Source organism: Venturia canescens, chromosome 9 (assembly GCF_019457755.1).
Source record: "Venturia canescens isolate UGA chromosome 9, ASM1945775v1, whole genome shotgun sequence".
Classification (NCBI taxonomy): Eukaryota; Metazoa; Arthropoda; class Insecta; order Hymenoptera; family Ichneumonidae; genus Venturia; species Venturia canescens.
Genome location: NC_057429.1, coordinates 6,201,133 through 6,219,946, shown reverse-complemented (window position 1 = coordinate 6,219,946; position 18,814 = coordinate 6,201,133). Strand labels below are relative to the sequence as shown.

Genomic DNA, 18,814 nt, shown 5'->3' with positions numbered 1-18,814 from the left:
TTATTAGAAAATACTTCGCCTTGAATTGATATAATAAATTTTAATGCTGCACGTAAATAAGATGAATTTTTTTTCAATTCATTTAGCTGTTCGAATCAAATAGGAAGAAAGAGGCATCGGTTTCTAAGTTTTTTTTATGGATAATAATTGTACGTAGATTAAACTAAATATCATATATGTATTTGGAATAGAAAGAATTACGGAAATACAATGAGAGAGAAATACAATGCTTCGTCGTTCACGGGTACACTGAGTCTGCTCTCTGCCTAGACCGTATGTACTCTCTGCCTAGAGTATGCTCTCTGCCTGACGTACTCCTCGCTACTCTCCGCTACCCTGCGTACAGTCCTGTGACTACATTACAATTACACACAAACTTGGCGTGCGTAGTTTTCAATAGGAAGCTCGGGAAGAGACAATTGTTCAAATTTACTATGAAAACAATAATTAATTGGTATTGTATGAACGATTGTGAAAAAATCCGATCCCCCAATAAAATAAGAGAGACAAAAATCATTAGCCAAAATCAAGGATTTTTAACCATTGCAAAGTTTAAAACCCTCCTTAAAGAAATTAGTATTTGAGTATAAAATTTATAATTTAGGTGGCATGAGCCGAGAGGATTGAAAAAAAATTATAGGTGACGGTCACGGGAATGCCGCTTTGTATTCGGATATTTGCAGTCCGGTCGGGCGTACGGTGCAGGATTGGACTTGCTTCAGTGGGGAGTGGGTTTTTGAAGTTCTGCCGCACCTAGATCACCTAGATCAAGCAATTCTACCCAACATTATCAATGATTAGAACAATTTTAATGACTACAATGATATCTGGCATCCTTCAGTAATAAAAGCTTTCTCCCGTTCCAGGTCTTCAGCTAGAATGTCAATACGGACGAAGACTCAAATACTACCTGCAAATGACAAATCACACGATCGAGCCCCTGAGAGAGTTCCGAATAAGATACCCGCTCTAGATTCTGTCAAACTAAAATATTCTTCTGAAGAGAGTTCAGAAGATGAAGACACAAGACACTTAGAAGGAAATGTGTATACAAAGTCAGGAATGGAAGTGAGTATTTGAAATCTTTCACAAAAGAATATTTTATAATGGAATCATCCTCTAAAGTTATGATATCAAACAGCAACTAGAGACCCATAAATTACCGTATGCCAACACTATAAAAATACTTCAAGAAAGTAAAAGAAGAGCGGCAAATATTGAAATGCCGTTACCTAATTTTTGATTGATGTTTCTATGATTTATGTCTTAACGTCAATTCAAAATTTCTCTAACACGTATTTGAACATAATTTGTACCAATCCAATCGACGCTGTAATATAATTAATGACGCTGAAGTTTCCAATTTTGGAGTCCAACGAAATGATCGAAAAAAACTCTCCAATAATTCCAGTAATTCTCCTATTTTGTTCCCTGCCAAATTTGCGATTCGTAGTTTTGCAAGTTGCACCAACGATTCGTGAGATAAAAAATTGGTGAATTAAAAACGTTTTTTTCGTTCATTTCGTTGAACTCCAACGTTGGAAACTTCAGCGTCGTTATAATTAGGCTGTACTTCCGAAAAGCGGAAACCAAATTTTGAGCTGAAATTTTGCATACTGCTTCTTTATAACAATATAAGACTTACCCTAAAAGAATTTTTGGCGACTGGCAATATTTATTGAGAAATTGAATTTTTAAGTTGCTATTTTAGCCCGAGGGAGTATATCTATATCGCTTGTCTCGCTCGGCCGGTATCCTCACTCCGCTAGTGCTTCGTTTCCATTTCGCCTTCCCTACGTATGTCTTACCCCCACTTTTCGTCTCAACCCGCATTTACTTTGTACGACGATCGTTCGTTCGCTTATTTATATATATTTTAACGATACACTCGCGCGACGGCCCGAGCCCATCGAAACTAACGAAACTCCGCGATCTTTAGATCGTGGGCAAAACATCGCAGAGTCGTTGTTGACAGGTGGCGGCCATCTTAGGCCGGTAGGCATGCGCCGAGTGGGGCAACCGGCACTGCTCTGAACTTCGCCGCGATATATTTTCGGAAATTAATTCTCTTTGCATTTCGTCATTTTTGGTCGCCCAAGCGCGTAATTGCGATTTAAATCATCAGAAAAATAACACGTGTTTAAGAGAAATGATCACAAGTCAAAAAAATGTAACAAAAATAATTTAATAATGAAAAGTGTAAAAATCGACTGCGACGCATGCGCGGCGAAAGCGTTATTGGGCTATAGGACGCGTACGTGACTTTTAGGAATTGAAATTATTCGAATCATATTAAACAAAGTAACAATGCCAAATGAAAAAAGAAATTAAAAGTTAATTGATCATATTGAAGTTTTTATTGTTAATAATCATACAAAGCTAAAAAACATGAAAAGCGGTAGTCCGCGCATCGTATGTTAGCCCGCGCAACCAACGGGCGAGCTTGAATCATGGCAACGGGCCAATTAGAGAAGGCGTTACAGAAAGGTGCGCAGAACCGATCGAACACGGAGATTCTCGGCGCTCGAGAATTTTATGGTGAGGAACTGGGTATAGGAAGCGCTGCGCGACTTATTCGTCAGACAGTTCTCCCTGACTAAAAAAGATCAACTCGGACCTCTCTCAGTACACCTCGACATCAGCCTCAACAATAATAAATCTAGCCTCAAAATTTCTGGGGTTCCCGTTGCACGGACTCTCGGATCGACTCGGCGACGTCTCAATCCCATAGCCCGTGGACGGTAAATTGCCTATTTCCTTGGATGTCTGGATTCTCGAAGCGACTCGGCGACGTCTCGATCCCATAATCCAGGGTCCGCACCTAACCTAAAAAATTTCCGGCTTTCCGTTGCACGGAGTTCTTGGATCGATTCGGAGACGTCTCGAACCCATAACACGTGGACGGGAGGTTACCTCTACCCTGTAGATGCTCGAACTCTCGGAAAGATTTGGCGACGTTTCGATCCCATAGCCCGCGGTCTACATCCTACCATTTCATTTTTTTTCTCTTTCTTATTATTCGAGGAGGATTAAAATTCATCCAATTATTAAAAATTTAATTCTTATTTGAAAAATATTGTCCGAAGTGGTCCAGGCAGGGAGATCTAGACCCATTTAGAAAATAATGATCCAAGAGGCGATAGATAGTACTAGAATTTATATCGAATCAAAAGCGGAAATAAGAATTGTAAAAGCGAAAAATACTCTTGGATTTATTTGATTTTAAAAGCGAGCATAACAGAACATCAGAAAAATCGAGTCTAACGAATTATAGCACGAAGCATTAAATAGAAAGTTTTTTAAGTTCAAGGCGTGTCGAAAGATTGGAACAAACGCGACAATTAAATTTAAAATTGTTTTTTTTTTAATTACTATTTTTGTACAATTGAAATTTGAAAATTGAGAAAATTGAAATTTTCTCAGACAGAGAAATTGCAACGTTTTCGGGTCTTTCGGGTCTTTTTCTCGCCAGATTCGATTAAACAAAGCAAAACAGTTTAAAACAAAAACCACAAAATTGTTTTAGAATCAGCAAACCAAAGCGCAAAATCTCGTTGTCTAAAGTCGGTCAAATAATTGAATAAAATTGGTTATTTTATTTTTTACTAAAAAACACAGTGTCCGCGTTTCCTTCATACCTGCTCATTATTATTTAGGTTGCTCCAACCGACGCGTCCCGGCGTTCAGGCCAGGTCGGCAAGAGCGTTTCGTTACAATATATATTATATGCATACACACCTCGTGACGTTGTAGCCACTCCGTCACTACGAGTCGTGGGAGTGTCCCACCGCAGCACTTTCATTCCAGCCTAGCTTTAAGCCGAGTCCTATTTCTCTTTTCTTATTTGGATAAGACTCCCTCTGAGTCTTCGTCGTAACCCTAGCTGTAAGCCCTAGCTGTATGATCTAGTCGTAAGCCCTAGTCCTGAGCCTACGCACGCCGCCAACGATCCAAGATCCGGACCACCGCAGCACCTGAAACAGTCACCAACAGAAATAAGCATCGATTCCAGCAATGCAAGAAGAGTCCCCGCCCCACTCACTAAGCCCTCAGTCCTCACAACTCCTACCGCGCAACAACACTCCCTCATTCAGCCCCAGATTGCCCTCGCACAACACCCACCCGATACTCCCTAGTCCCCTGTTGTTTCTCTCCACAGCCCTACGCTATACCTTCCCCCGACAAGGCGAAGAAAAATGGACCAACTCACCCACGGTGAGGGAAGAAACCCCTCACCAATTAAGAACAGCGCGCAGCCCGAAGAACTCCCACCGAAGAGCCGGGACCAACGTAATAGGAGTCGAGTCGGAGGTCCCATAACCTCAAAACGTCAACTCACGAGCAGCAACACGACCTCGAACGGGTGCTCGCCGGGCCTCCGGCGTCGAGGCTCCATCCCGGTGGATACCCCTCGTCGTCATGACACCGACACGAGTCCTCGGGAAGACGATCCACGCACGAGAAACAATAAACACGACACCGCCCGTATTTCCCGTCACGACAACTGCGAACTGTCAATAACTCGCCGGACCGAGCTGTCGCAGTGTCCCATTCGGCCACGGTGGCGCCAGCTATCAATGCATCGACCCGTGGAGTCTCACGGGGATCCAAAATCGAAGAGCGGGTTACGCAACTCGCCAGTGCGGCGTCTGTAAGCAGCATCGTGACACGAGGCGCCACACCAAGGAGCGATAATCAATTAGTGATCGTGACGTCACTACGCAGCTAACCAATCCAGCCCCGACTTCCCAGCCCCGTTCACCTCCCCGCCTCACCCCCTCGCCGCCGACCACATCGAGGTGCGCGAAATGAGTCATCGTCATTGGACCCCCCGTCGACGCGCGCATCGATCAATTATCGATCGATGTTGCGCAACCAGGAAGAAGATCGCGGAAGCCGGCACGAGGCCTCACTTCTTCACGACTCGGCGTGCGTACCGTGGCTCTCCGTACCTGCCCAGCGAGAGATAGAACGATTGTACGAGCAATTATACGACGACTGAGCTTTTTCCCGGATTACCGAATTGATTTATTAGATTGTTGGCGTCGGATTGATCCGAGATTTTTGCCCGCGAGAGTACAAGTAAGTCGTTTTCGCTCTCTGTTCAGCCGCGACGAAAGGAACACGTGGCCGACAGCCATCTTCCGCCCCGGCTCTTTTGCGCACTCGCCGAATCATTTTCCCGTTTACCCCGAGTATTCTCCGGGCCCGTCGGGCTCGTTTGAACGAATTTGTTTCACTTCGCCCTGGTTTTGCCCGACTATTCGTCCGAATGGTAAAAAGTGCTGTGGTGTTAGGGTAAGAGAAAACTTCAAAAAGTAAAAAAGGCACGCCAAGTATTAAAAGGTCGTGACCGTCGTTTTAAATGATTTTCTATTTTCGCATTGTCAATAAATAAATTTAAAAAAATGTTTAACTGTGAAAAAATATGAGATCTATTGTAACATATACAGTGAATGAATTACGTTTCCTGTAGGAATTCTGAATTTTGGAAATAAAAAAAAATGAGATCATTTTCTAACGTAGCCAAGTACAGTGAATGAATTAAGGTTCTTGTGGAATTCATTCGTGTACACTTTTAGCCCTAATCCCTCACTTTTTCAGAAAAATTGTCCAGCAAACGTCACAGAGCAACAAAGGTTTCTCGAATGATTCTGCAATTGATAAGAGATTATCATCTGTTTTTATGCTAGCTCGGATTATAAACTTAAAACAGTTTACGCGTACAAGTGCATGCATTGTATCTATACGATAAACTGCACAAATTCATTTTCAACATTACACAAGCTTGGCGTGCATGGTTTTCAATCGGAAGCTCGGGAAGAGACAATTGTTCAAATTCACTATGAAAACAATAATTAATTAGAATTGTATGAACGAGTGTGAAAGAAACCGATCCCCCAATAAAATAAGAGGGGCCCTGTTATATAATGATTTGGTAAACAATACAGATGGGTGAAATTTGTGGATAAAATTGAACAATTAAACGAACGGATAAAGAAATGAAATCAAACAATCCCTTTATATGCCTTTATCTTGTACGGATAGATACGGCCATTCTTTCATGCCCATACGCATTTTAATTTATCCACGCGTCACTTTCACTCGTTTGTCCGTACACTCTTTTTTTTACCAAATGGGCAGATGATTGGATGAATTACACAAGTATTGAAATGGATGAACAAAGAAGTAAGATGTGTAATCATTGATTTGAGAAAAGAAAACGCGTTGAATACGAAACATTTGGAGTAATGAATTTATCAGTCAAACTAGTCAAGAATAGATATTTTTCTTTGTGTACACAGCGCGGGATCTCACGTCGAACTACTCAATAAAATAGTTGGATGGAAAAGGGATGGCAAATTAAAAAACAATTACATGAGAGGATCATCAAGTTTTCTTCAAATATATGGACGGATGAAGCATTCCTTCACCGAGCTTCCGATTGAAAACCATGCACGCCAAGCTTGTGTGTAATGTTGAAAATGAATTTGTGCAGTTCATCGTATAGATACAATGCATGCACTTGTACGCGTAAACTGTTTTAAGTTTATAACCCGAGCTAGCATAAAAACAGATGATAATCTCTTAATAATTGCAGAATCATTCGAGAAACCTTTGTTGCTCTGTGACGTTTGCTGGACAATTTTTCTGAATAAGTGAGGGATTAGGGCTAAAAGTGTACACGAATGAATTCCACAAGAACCTTAATTCATTCACTGTACTTGGCTACGTTAGAAAATGATCTCATTTTTTTTTAATTTCCAAAATTCAGAATTCCTACAGGAAACGTAATTCATTCACTGTATATGTTACAATAGATCTCATATTTTTTCACAGTTAAACATTTTTTAAAATTTATTTATTGACAATGCGAAAATAGAAAATCATTTAAAACGACGGTCACGACCTTTTAATACTTGACGTGCCTTTTTTACTTTTTGAAGTTTTAATATTTACTGATTTCACTTCTTTTTGCGAGACGTGACAACTATATAGGAATCGTATTTCATTCACTATATTTGTCAACTTCAGAAAACGATGTCATTTTTTTTTTATATTTTGAAGTTTTTTATTGATAATGCAAATATAGAAAATTATTGGAAACTACGGTCGCGACCTTTTAATAATTGGCGTTCTTTTTTTACTTTGTCAATTATTTTTTTTTTCTGTATTCACTTATTTTTTAGAGGCGTGACAATATTTACTTAAGAAAAAAAATACATTCCTCGTCTTCGACGAAAATTTTTAAAACGATTTGTTTCAAGTTGAGTGCTTTTCTCTATGTGCCAAAAGCAATCGACACAGCCAATTTTTCTATGTAGACGGACGAAAACTGTGCGGTTATGTTCATGTGAGTTGAAACCTTTTACAAGCAATAATGGTGACGATTTTGATTATCCATTCAGCAAATCGAATTTTCCAATGAAAGATTGGGAAATTTCTATGCAATGGGATGATATTTTCATTTTCTATTCCTTTCTTTGAAAAGCTCCACTTGTTTACTTGGAAAAATGATTTTTGAAACTATCTTCTTTTCATTCATGGATTCCATGTTGACATGGATACTGTCAATGGTTTGCAATGTCCAAGGAGATGTTTACATGGTATTCAATGTCTAAGACCACAGCTTTATGGTTATTGGTGTCCAGTGATATTTTTTCATGGTCTTCTGTAACGTCTGAACCTGCCTCGTCAATGCAAACTATTAAATCGCAGATCTAGATATCGATAACTATGAGGAAATATATCGTAAACCATTGCACCGTTTACCTAAATATCAGGAAATATAAAATTGTCGAATATATATTGAAAAATACGAAGGCATCCACCTAGACATCGAAAACCCTATAGTCGCCAAACTAGACATCGTAAACTATAGAGCCGACGACCTAGATATCGAAAAGCTTAGAAAAACTCACCACACTATCGGAAACTATGGAGCCATTGACTTTCATATCGGGAACCATGGACAAATTCACCTTAACATCGGAAACTATGGAGCTATCGACCGGGATAGTGAAAACTATGAAGTTGTCAACCTAGTCCACGAAAATAATGGGAAAACATACCTGGACATTGAAAACTACGGAGCCATTGATCTAGACCTCGAAAAGCATGAAGAAACATACCAGGGCGACGAAAGCCATGGAGAAATATACCTAGCCATCGAAAACCATGGAGCTGTCGACGTAGACATCGAAAACAATGGAACCGTCGACCTAGACCATGAAAACCATGGAGAACCATAACCAAACATCGAAAACTATGGAATTGTTGACCTAGCATCAAACGCCATGACGGAATATACCTGGACCACGAAAACCATGAAGGAACATACGTAGACATTTAAAACTATGAAGAAATATACCTGGACATCCAAAACCATGGAGGAATATACCTAGACATTGAAAAATATGTAGACACATACCTAGACATCGAAAAGTATGGAGTCATCGACCTAGATCACGGAAATGATGAAGAAATATACCTAGAGAACAAAAACCATGGAAACTCAGACCTAGTCATCGAAAACTGTGGAACCTACGACTTAGACCACGAAAACCATGGAGAAACATACCCAGACATCGAAAACCATGGAGGAATATACCTGAACCACGAAAACCATAATGAAACATGCCTAGACATTGAAAACCATGGAGGAATATACCTGGACGACGAAAAACATGGAGGAATATACCTGGACCACGAAAACCATGAAGGAACATGGTTTTCGTGGTCCTTCATACTTGGTCATTGAAAACTGTGGAGCCGTCGACCTCGACTGCGAAAACCATGAAGAAACATACCTAGACCACGAAAACCATGGAAGAATCTACGTAGACCACGAAAACTATAGAAAAACATATCCATACATCGAAAACCATGGAGGAATATACCTGGACCACGAAAACCATGAAGAAACATGCCTAGACATTGAAAACCATGGAGGAATATACCTAGACATCGAAACCCATGGAGGAGTTATCCTAGACCACGAAAACCCGAGAGAAACATACCTGGACATCGAAAACTGTGGAGCCGTCGACCTCGACTGCGAAAGCCATGAAGAAACATACCTAGACCACGAAAACCATGGAGGAGTCTACCTAGACCACGAAAACCATGGAGGAATCTACCTAGTCCACGAAAACCATGGAGAAACATATCCAGACATCGAAGACTTTGGAGAAATATACCTGAACCACGAAAACCATGGAGGAATCTACCTAGACCACGAAAACCATGGAGCAATGTACCTAGACCACGAAAACCATGGAGAAACATATCCATACATCGAAAACCATGGAGGAGTATACCTGGACCACGAAAACCATGAAGGAACATGTCCAGACATTCAAAACCATGAAGGAATATACATAGACATCAAAACCCATGGAGGAATTATCCTAGACCACGAAAACCATGGAGAAAGATACCTGGACATCGAAAACTGTGGAGCCGTCGACCTCGACTACGAACACCATGAAGAAACATACCTAGACTACGAAAACCATGGAGGAATCTACCTACACCGAGACAACCATGGAGGAATATACCTGAATGACGAAAACCATGAAAGAACATGCCTAGACATTGAAAACCATGAAAAAACGTACCTAGACCACGAAAACCATGGAGGATTGTACCTAGACCACGAAAACCATGGAGAAACATACCTACACATCGAAAACTGTGGAACCGTCGACCTCGACCACGAAAACCATGAAGAGACATACTTAGATCACGAAAACCATGGAGAAATATACCTTAGACATCAAGAACTATGGAGAAATACACCTGGACATTAAAAACTATGGAGAAATACACCTGCACATCAGTAACCATAGAGAAATATACCTAGACATCGAAACCCATAGAGAAATTATCCGAGACCACGAAAACCATGAAGAAACATACCTGGACATCGAAACCTGTGGAGCCGTCAACCTCGATCGCGAAAACCATGGAGTAATATATCTGGACATAAAAAACTATGGGGTCGTCCACCTAGAAATCGAAATTCGCGATAGAATGTACCTAAACCTAGTCCTCCAAAACCCATGATGTATCGCCCTAGACATCCTCGAAAAATCCAGCGGCGTCGACCAGAATTTTATATTTTTTTATTTTTATTATTTATTATTAAATGTTATTCGTATTATTCAATTTTTTTGTTTTATTATATTATTATCATTTTATATTATATATTGTATAATATAATAAATGATTTTCTATATTCGCATTTTCAATAAATAAATTTAAAAAAATGTTTAACTGTGAAAAAATATGAGATCTATTGTAACATATACAGTGTATGAATTACGTTTCCTGTAGGAATTTTGAATTTTGGAAATAAAAAAAAATGAGATCATTTTTTAACGTAGCCAAGTACAGTGAATGAATTAAGGTTCTTGTGGAATTCATTCGTGTACACTTTTAGCCCTAATCCCTCACTTATTCAGAAAAATTTTCCAGCAAACGTCACAGAGCAACAAAGGTTTCTCGAATGATTCTGCAATTATTAAGAGATTATCATCTGTTTTTATGCTAGCTCGGGTTATAAACTTAAAACAGTTTACGCGTACAAGTGCATGCATTGTATCTATACGATGTACTGCACAAATTCATTTTCAACATTACACACAAGCTTGGCGTGCATGGTTTTCAATCGGAAGCTCGGGAAGAGACAATTGTTCAAATTTACTATGAAAACAATAATTAATTAGTATTGTATGAACGATTGTGAAAAAAACCGATCCCCCAATAAAATATGAGAGGCCGTGTTATATAATGATTTGGTAAACAATACAGATGGGTGAAATTTGTAGATAAAATTGAACAATTAAACGTACGGATAAAGAAATGAAATCAATCAATCCCTTTATATGCCTTCATCTTGTACGGATACATACGGCCATTCTTTCATGCCCATACGCATTCTAATTTATCCACGCGTCACTTTCACTCGTTTGTCCGTAAACTCATTTTTTTACCAAATGGGCAGATGATTGGATGAATTACACAAGTACTGAAATGGATGAACAAAGAAGTAAGTTGTGTAAACATTGATTTGAGAAAAGAAAACGCGTTGAATACGAAACATTTGGAGTAATGAATTTATCAGTCAAACTAGTCAAGAATGGATATTTTTCTTTGTATACACAACGCGGGATCTCACGTCGAACTACTCAATAAAATAGTTGGATGGAAAAGGGATGGCAAATTAAAAAACAAGTACATGAGAGGATCATCAAGGTTTCTTCAAATATATGGATGGATGAGGCATTCCTTCGCCGAGCTTTCGATTGAAAACCATGCACGCCAAGCTTGTGTGTAATGTTGAAAATGAATTTGTGCAGTACATCGTATAGATACAATGCATGCACTTGTACGCGTAAACTGTTTTAAGTTTATAACCCGAGCTAGCATAAAAACAGATGATAATCTCTTAATAATTGCAGAATCATTCGAGAAACCTTTGTTGCTCTGTGACGTTTGCTGGAAAATTTTTCTGAATAAGTGAGGGATTAGGGCTAAAAGTGTACACGAATGAATTCCACAAGAACCTTAATTCATTCACTGTACTTGGCTACGTTAAAAAATGATCTCATTTTTTTTTATTTCCAAAATTCAAAATTCCTACAGGAAACGTAATTCATACACTGTATATGTTACAATAGATCTCATATTTTTTCACAGTTATACATTTTTTTAAATTTATTTATTGAAAATGCGAATATAGAAAATCATTTAAAACAACGGTCACGACCTTTTAATACTTGGCGTGCCTTTTTTACTTTTTGAAGTTTTAATATTTACTGATTTCACTTCTTTTTGCGAAGCGTGACAACTATATAGGAATCGTATTTCATTCACTGTATTTGTCAACTTCAGAAAACGATCTCATTTTTTTTTATATTTTGAAGTTTTTTATTGATAATGATAAAAATTATTGGAAACTACGGTCGCGACCTTTTAATAATTGGCGTTCTTTTTTTACTTTGTCAATTATTTTTTTTTTCTGTATTCACTTATTTTTTAGAGGCGTGACAATATTTACTTAAGAAAAAAAATACATTCCTCGTCTTCGACGAAAATTTTTAAAACGATTTGTTTCAAGTTGAGTGCTTTTCTCTATGTGCCAAAAGCAATCGACACAGCCAATTTTTCTATGTAGACGGACGAAAACTGTGCGGTTATGTTCACGTGAGTTGAAACCTTTTACAAGCAATAATGGTGACGATTTTGATTATCCAGTCAGCAAATCGAATTTTCCAATGAAAGATTGGGAAATTCCTATGCAATGGGATGATATTTTCATTTTCTATTCCTTTTTTTGAAAAGCTCCACTTGTTTACTTGGAAAAATGATTTTTGAAACTATCTTCTTTTCATTCATGGATTCCATGTTGACATGGATACTGTCAATGGTTTGCAATGTCCAAGGAGATGTTTACATGGTATTCAATGTCTAAGACCACAGCTTTATGGTTATTGGTGTCCAGTGATATTTTTTCATGGTCTTCTGTAACGTCTGAACCTGCCTCGTCAATGCAAACTATTAAATCGCAGATCTAGATATCGATAACTATGAGGAAATATATCGTAAACCATTGCACCGTTTACCTAAATATCAGGAAATATAAAATTGTCGAATATATATTGAAAAATACGAAGGCATCCACCTAGACATCGAAAACCCTATAGTCGCCAAACTAGACATCGTAAACTATAGAGCCGACGACCTAGATATCGAAAAGCTTAGAAAAACTCACCACACTATCGGAAACTATGGAGCCATTGACTTTCATATCGGGAACCATGGACAAATTCACCTTAACATCGGAAACTATGGAGCTATCGACCGGGATAGTGAAAACTATGAAGTTGTCAATCTTGTCCACGAAAATAATGGGAAAACATACCTGGACATTGAAAACTACGGAGCCGTTGATCTAGACCTCGAAAAGCATGAAGAAACATACCAGGGCGACGAAAGCCATGGATAAATATACCTAGCCATCGAAAACCATGGAGCTGTCGACGTAGACATCGAAAACAATGGAACCGTCGACCTAGACCATGAAAACCATGGAGAACCATAACCAAACATCGAAAACTATGGAATTGTTGACCTAGCATCAAACGCCATGACGGAATATACCTGGACCACGAAAACCATGAAGGAACATACGTAGACATTTAAAACTATGAAGAAATATACCTGGACATCCAAAACCATGGAGGAATATACCTAGACATTGAAAAATATGTAGACACATACCTAGACATCGAAAAGTATGGAGTCATCGACCTAGATCACGGAAATGATGAAGAAATATACCTAGAGAACAAAAACCATGGAAACTCAGACCTAGCCATCGAAAACTGTGGAACCATCAACTTAGACCACGAAAACCATGGAGAAACTTACCCAGACATCGAAAACCATGGAGGAATATACCTGAACCACGAAAACCATAATGAAACATGCCTAGACATTGAAAACCATGGAGGAATATACCTGGACGACGAAAAACATGGAGGAATATACCTGGACCACGAAAACCATGAAGGAACATGGTTTTCGTGGTCCTTCATACTTGGTCATTGAAAACTGTGGAGCCGTCGACCTCGACTGCGAAAACCATGAAGAAACATACCTAGACCACGAAAACCATGGAAGAATCTACGTAGACCACGAAAACTATAGAAAAACATATCCATACATCGAAAACCACGGAGGAATATACCTGGATCACGAAAACCATGAAGAAACATGACTAGACATTGAAAACCATGGAGGAATATACCTAGACAGCAAAACCTGTGGAGCCGTCAACCTCGATCGCGAAAACCATGGAGTAATATATCTGGACATAAAAAACTATGGGGTCGTCCACCTAGAAATCGAAATTCGCGATAGAATGTACCTAAACCTAGTCCTCCAAAACCCATGATCTATCGCCCTAGACATCCTCGAAAAATCCAGCGGCGTCGACCAGAATTTTATATTTTTTTATTTTTATTATTTATTATTTAATGTTATTCGTATTATTCAATTTTTTTGTTTCATTATATTATTATCATTTTATATTATATATTGTATAATATAATATATATATTATATTATATATTAATTATAATAAAATATTTATTATAATAATATTTTATTATTAATTAATATTAATAAATAAAATATATATTATACAATTATATACATATTTTATGCGCAAACCAGGAGCTGGTATTGCCCCCGCTGTGCGCCCATTCTCTGTCTCTCTCGCTCGGCGATGCAGAAGGAGAGGGGGTAGCCGCGTTCAGCGTAGTGCGTGACGTAGAGTGTGACAAAAGTAAGAAATCGTGCAAAGGACGTAAGTCCAAATGTAAACAAGCGTAACTTACGCCCCTCTGTCTCTAAGAAAATGAAAATCCCGAAATGATGGATTTTAAATCACTAACGTTACATATCTCAGGATCTACTGGACGGATTTACTTGCAACAAAGACCAATGGAAAGAGAAAAATCGAAAAAAAATCGTCACAAATTTTCAAGTTCTTTTATGAAATGGTTTATTTGTGAGAGCCATTTGAAAATTCTGTGACGTCATAAAACCGGCATATTCGCGTATATAAGAGTAGCGGCAGGGCTCGCGCTGGCTTTTCTTTTGCGCTGCAGTTTTTCCTTTTAATACTTGGCGTCGAGCCGCTACCGCATCTCTTGATCCTTGTGTTAAAGTGCGTGGGCAGCGGCCCTCTTTCCCCTCCCCGCCCCTCTCGTGATCGCGTACCGCCGGCCTCGTGGCCTCGAAGTGCGAGCCGCGCGTCCTATTGCGAATTTATTAGCCGGCAGCCGAAATTCGGCTCGCGAGGTATTTTCCCTTAGTTTCTTTTTGTGTTCGCTACGATTATTTTCGTACTCGGTCACGAGAGTGTCGCGGTTAATATAACTTGGCCCGCGAGTGTAATATTTGCGCCCCCCTCCCTCCCTTTTTTTCTTGCTATTAGTCCTGCGTATCTGTCCCGCTGCGAAACTATTTTTTTTTCGTATCACTGGAAATTCACGGGTATAGTAAGACGCCTGAGCGACAGGCACCCCTCGACCCGGTGATATCGAGTCTCTTAGACGTTTCTTCCCCCTCCGTTGGCCCTCAGCTAATTCCTAGTCGGCGTTCCCCGCGATTCAAATAGCGGTTATTATTTCCTTGTTATTCACTACTTTTGTTAGCCCCGACTGATTACTGCGAGCATTAGAATTGTAATTAAACTGACCCCCCTGTTTTTTCTTATATTCTTTTCCTAACAACGATTTGTTATCGTAGAACTCGACAACGAAGTCGATTTATTTTTGTTATTTTTTTTATAAAACTAACTGGCGCCCAAAACCACTGTTTTACGAAATAAAGCCAATTTTTGTTACTTCTTTCCATTTAAAGCGGATCGCATATTGTAATATTTATTTCCGCCCCGCCCCTCATAGTCCTCCCCCGCCTACAGTCAACCAGGTAAGAATATCGTCACAACCTATATATACTAAATCATCCCTAATACAAAAAAGGCTATATCTCTGAAACTATAAAAGACTCCCACCTATAATTATACATAAAATTGCTCGGGAGAACGCCCAGAATAACATATAAAATAATTGGCACGATGGGAGGTGAGGCCCGTATTCTGAATATTTACCAAGAAAAAAGTAGGGGTAAGACGTACTGGAAATAAAAGCACTAGCGGAGTGGGGAGGAGTAGGTATACCGGCCGAGCGAGAAAAGCAATATAGATATACTCGCTCGGGCTAAAATAGCAACTTAAAATTTCAATTTCTCAATAAATATTGCCAGTCGCCAAAAATCCTTTTAGGGTAAGTCTTATATTGTTATAAAGAAGCAGTATGCAAAATTTCAGCTCAAAATTCGGTTTCCGCTTTTCGGAAGTTTATCCCGCGTCGGTTTGAGCTACCTTAATTAGAAGGAGCAGGCACGAAAGGAACCAGAGAGACACCAATTATGTTTGAAATAATAACAATGTGAATTCATCCAAATAAATCTGACCGTTTTTACAAAAAAAAAGAATTTCAGCGCTCGCGCTGTGGAATAAATTAAATATTTCGCTTTTTATTTTATTTTGTTCGCAATGTTCTACGAATCTGGCGAGAGAAAAACTCGAAAGACCCGAAAAAACGGAGTGTTTTACTGTATGAAATTCGAAGACTAAATTTCCAATGTGATTTTATTTTTATTTGTACAATAAAAGACGCTTTGTTTACTCTGCATTTGCCGTGTTCTTACTTATTTTATTTTCCTTCACGCTTATAATTTGCATATAATTTTCATATAAAAAAAATTGTAGTTCGCAATGTTTGATTCTTGCAAATTACCGATAGCAACGATGTACTGGATAATCAACCGCTTAATCTTTATCCTGATTGTCAATCCAAGAGTGTCTCAAGCTTTTCTTTTCACAATTTTTCTGTTTAATCGCTTTGAAGTTACCCCTTGTAACGGGACATTTCCCTCGAAAGGGTTGTCTCGTGCCTTCTCCACTTACGGTAAGGAGATTCACGGGTCCACACGGCCCCGGGTGGGCAGGGCGCCAGGTACGAGCGTACCGCCGATTAAAATCGACTTAATTTCGCCCACCCGAATTGGAAGATTACACACGACCCCATGATTCCCCGCGTGACGGAGGACGGTCCGACTGCTCAGCTCGAATCTGAGGTACTAAAGGCAGAGGGGAGGGTACTCGGGGAAAAAGCAACCATCCACGACACGAAAGTGTGTAGCCGACACAAGTCAAATGATTCAGTGAAGTATTAACAATTTTATTCACAGGTTAACATCGACAAGAAATTTACAAGAAAACATAAGTAGCCATTACGGTGAGTGACTCTGAACTAAATGATAACGCGTAGGTAACGATCGCAGGAGGCGAATGCCGTAGATAAAGCGCAGGTAGAAGACAATCGGCAGCAAGCGCCGTAGGTAAAGCGCAGATAGCCGGTAGCGAGTACCGGAGGTAAGGCGCAGGTAGCCGGTAGCAAGTACCGTAGGTAAAGCGTAGGTTAAATTAAACAACCGCGGAGGCTGTAGGTAAGCGCAGGGAAGATGCCACGCGCACGGCAAGGCAATTAGGCGGAGAGATAACATAATTAACTCTGTTCGATGCGAGAGAACAATACCGAGGACAAACCAAATTAGTTCGATTACTAAGAAACAGTAACACGCGAGACGGAAAAGAGCGCACGTAAAACATGGTAAACATAGCCGGGGCTAAACGCCATATGTCCTGAAGTGCGACAACACGAGAGAGAGAGAAAGAGATAGGCAGGGCGCTAGCACGCCCGCGAGGCGCCAGGTAATACGACGAGATGAAATAACGCGACGGCGAGAGACTTGAGGTGAAACTAACAAAATAATAGGCGTAATTGGTATTCGGGCCAGACAGTATTGCTCCTACCCTCGTGTTCCATTCCAGAAATATTAACTAGACGAAGGAGGAACAGTCGGGACGATTGCCGGCCGCGAGACCGGCAATTCCCTCCCATGATCTCTCGCCAGGCACAATCTACAAGTAATTACGGGGACTCGATCCCCTAAACGCTACACGATAACAAACGGAACTGGAAACACGAGAGCAGGGATGAAGAGAAAAATGAGGACTGGGCTTACCGAGAGATCCCTGTAGGCTAGGTAGTAGGCACCGTCCGCCGCGCTGTTCAGATGAAGACTGACTAGTGCGCAGGGTTGCCAACTCAGCGATTTTGGAGCTATATCTGGAGAATTTTGACTAGGGAAAAAAAGGTTGGGACAAGTACATTGATGGTCCCTTGTTTCTGGATGACATAGAAAAAATATTCAAATCCAGGAAAACAATTCTATGGAAACAAAAAACGAAAAATTCAAAAGTTCAAAAAATTCAACGAAAATTAAAAACAATCGAAAAAAATTCTATAAAGAAAAACTAAAAAATTTTCAAACAAAATCATAAATATTAAACAAATTGAAAAATGTACTATCCAAGTTACATGCAATATAAAAATGTATGATATCAATTGAAGGCCAAGTTTTTATTGATCATTTGGAATATTTACCCAACGAATCGGAAACTTTGATTGAAAAAATGACGTTTTATGCATAGGAGTCACTAATCATTTATAATAATTATTTTCGAGAAAAAACAAGCTCATGAAGCAAAAGTTATAAAGAAAGTTACGTGCAGTACTAAAATTGATTATATCCATTCGAGGCCAAGCATTTATCAGTAATTCGAAATATAATCTCCAGCAATAAATAAGTGTTGAGAATCCTCATCGGGCTCAGAACGTTTCATTGAAATTACTAAAAAATTAAAAGAAATAAAAAATTGCAGAATCTTCCTTTTGAATAATAAGAACGAGGGCAACCTTTTTTTTAACCAGAACATATGAAAATCGGTAAAAACTCACATGAAAGTCATTCGTTACTTCAAGAAGGTACAGACTTTGAAAAATCGATTCCCCTCCAACTTTCAGGATCGCCTGGTGTTATTCACAACATTCAACTTCGATTGGATCGGTACAAATTATGTTCAAATACGTCTTAAACGTACTTGTCCAGCCCATCACTTTTTATTCGAATTGCTCATTCGAAAAAAAAATCAGGGCTCTTCTATGATCACAAATATAATAAAATTTATGGAAATGAAAAGAACATCTCCAAGTAATTTGAACTTGACTGTTCTCAAGTTCGTATTGCAATAATGGCAATTTCCACTTCACATTCCCTTCAGTGAACACATACCATTCGGTAGGAACCAATGGAAATGATAAATAAT

General features: G+C 39.3%; 1 protein-coding gene across 3 annotated transcripts in view; it reads left to right on the top strand.

Moving 5' to 3' along the window:
- Window positions 1–18,814, top strand: part of inaD (inactivation no afterpotential D) — a 2,962,486-nt gene that overhangs the window by 1,180,453 nt on the left and 1,763,219 nt on the right. For all 3 annotated transcript variants that reach the window (XM_043429353.1, XM_043429354.1, XM_043429355.1), the window contains one exon: window positions 867–1,068. In XM_043429353.1, coding sequence (XP_043285288.1) covers window positions 867–1,068 — 202 coding nt within the window. The remainder of the gene's footprint in view (window positions 1–866; window positions 1,069–18,814) is intronic.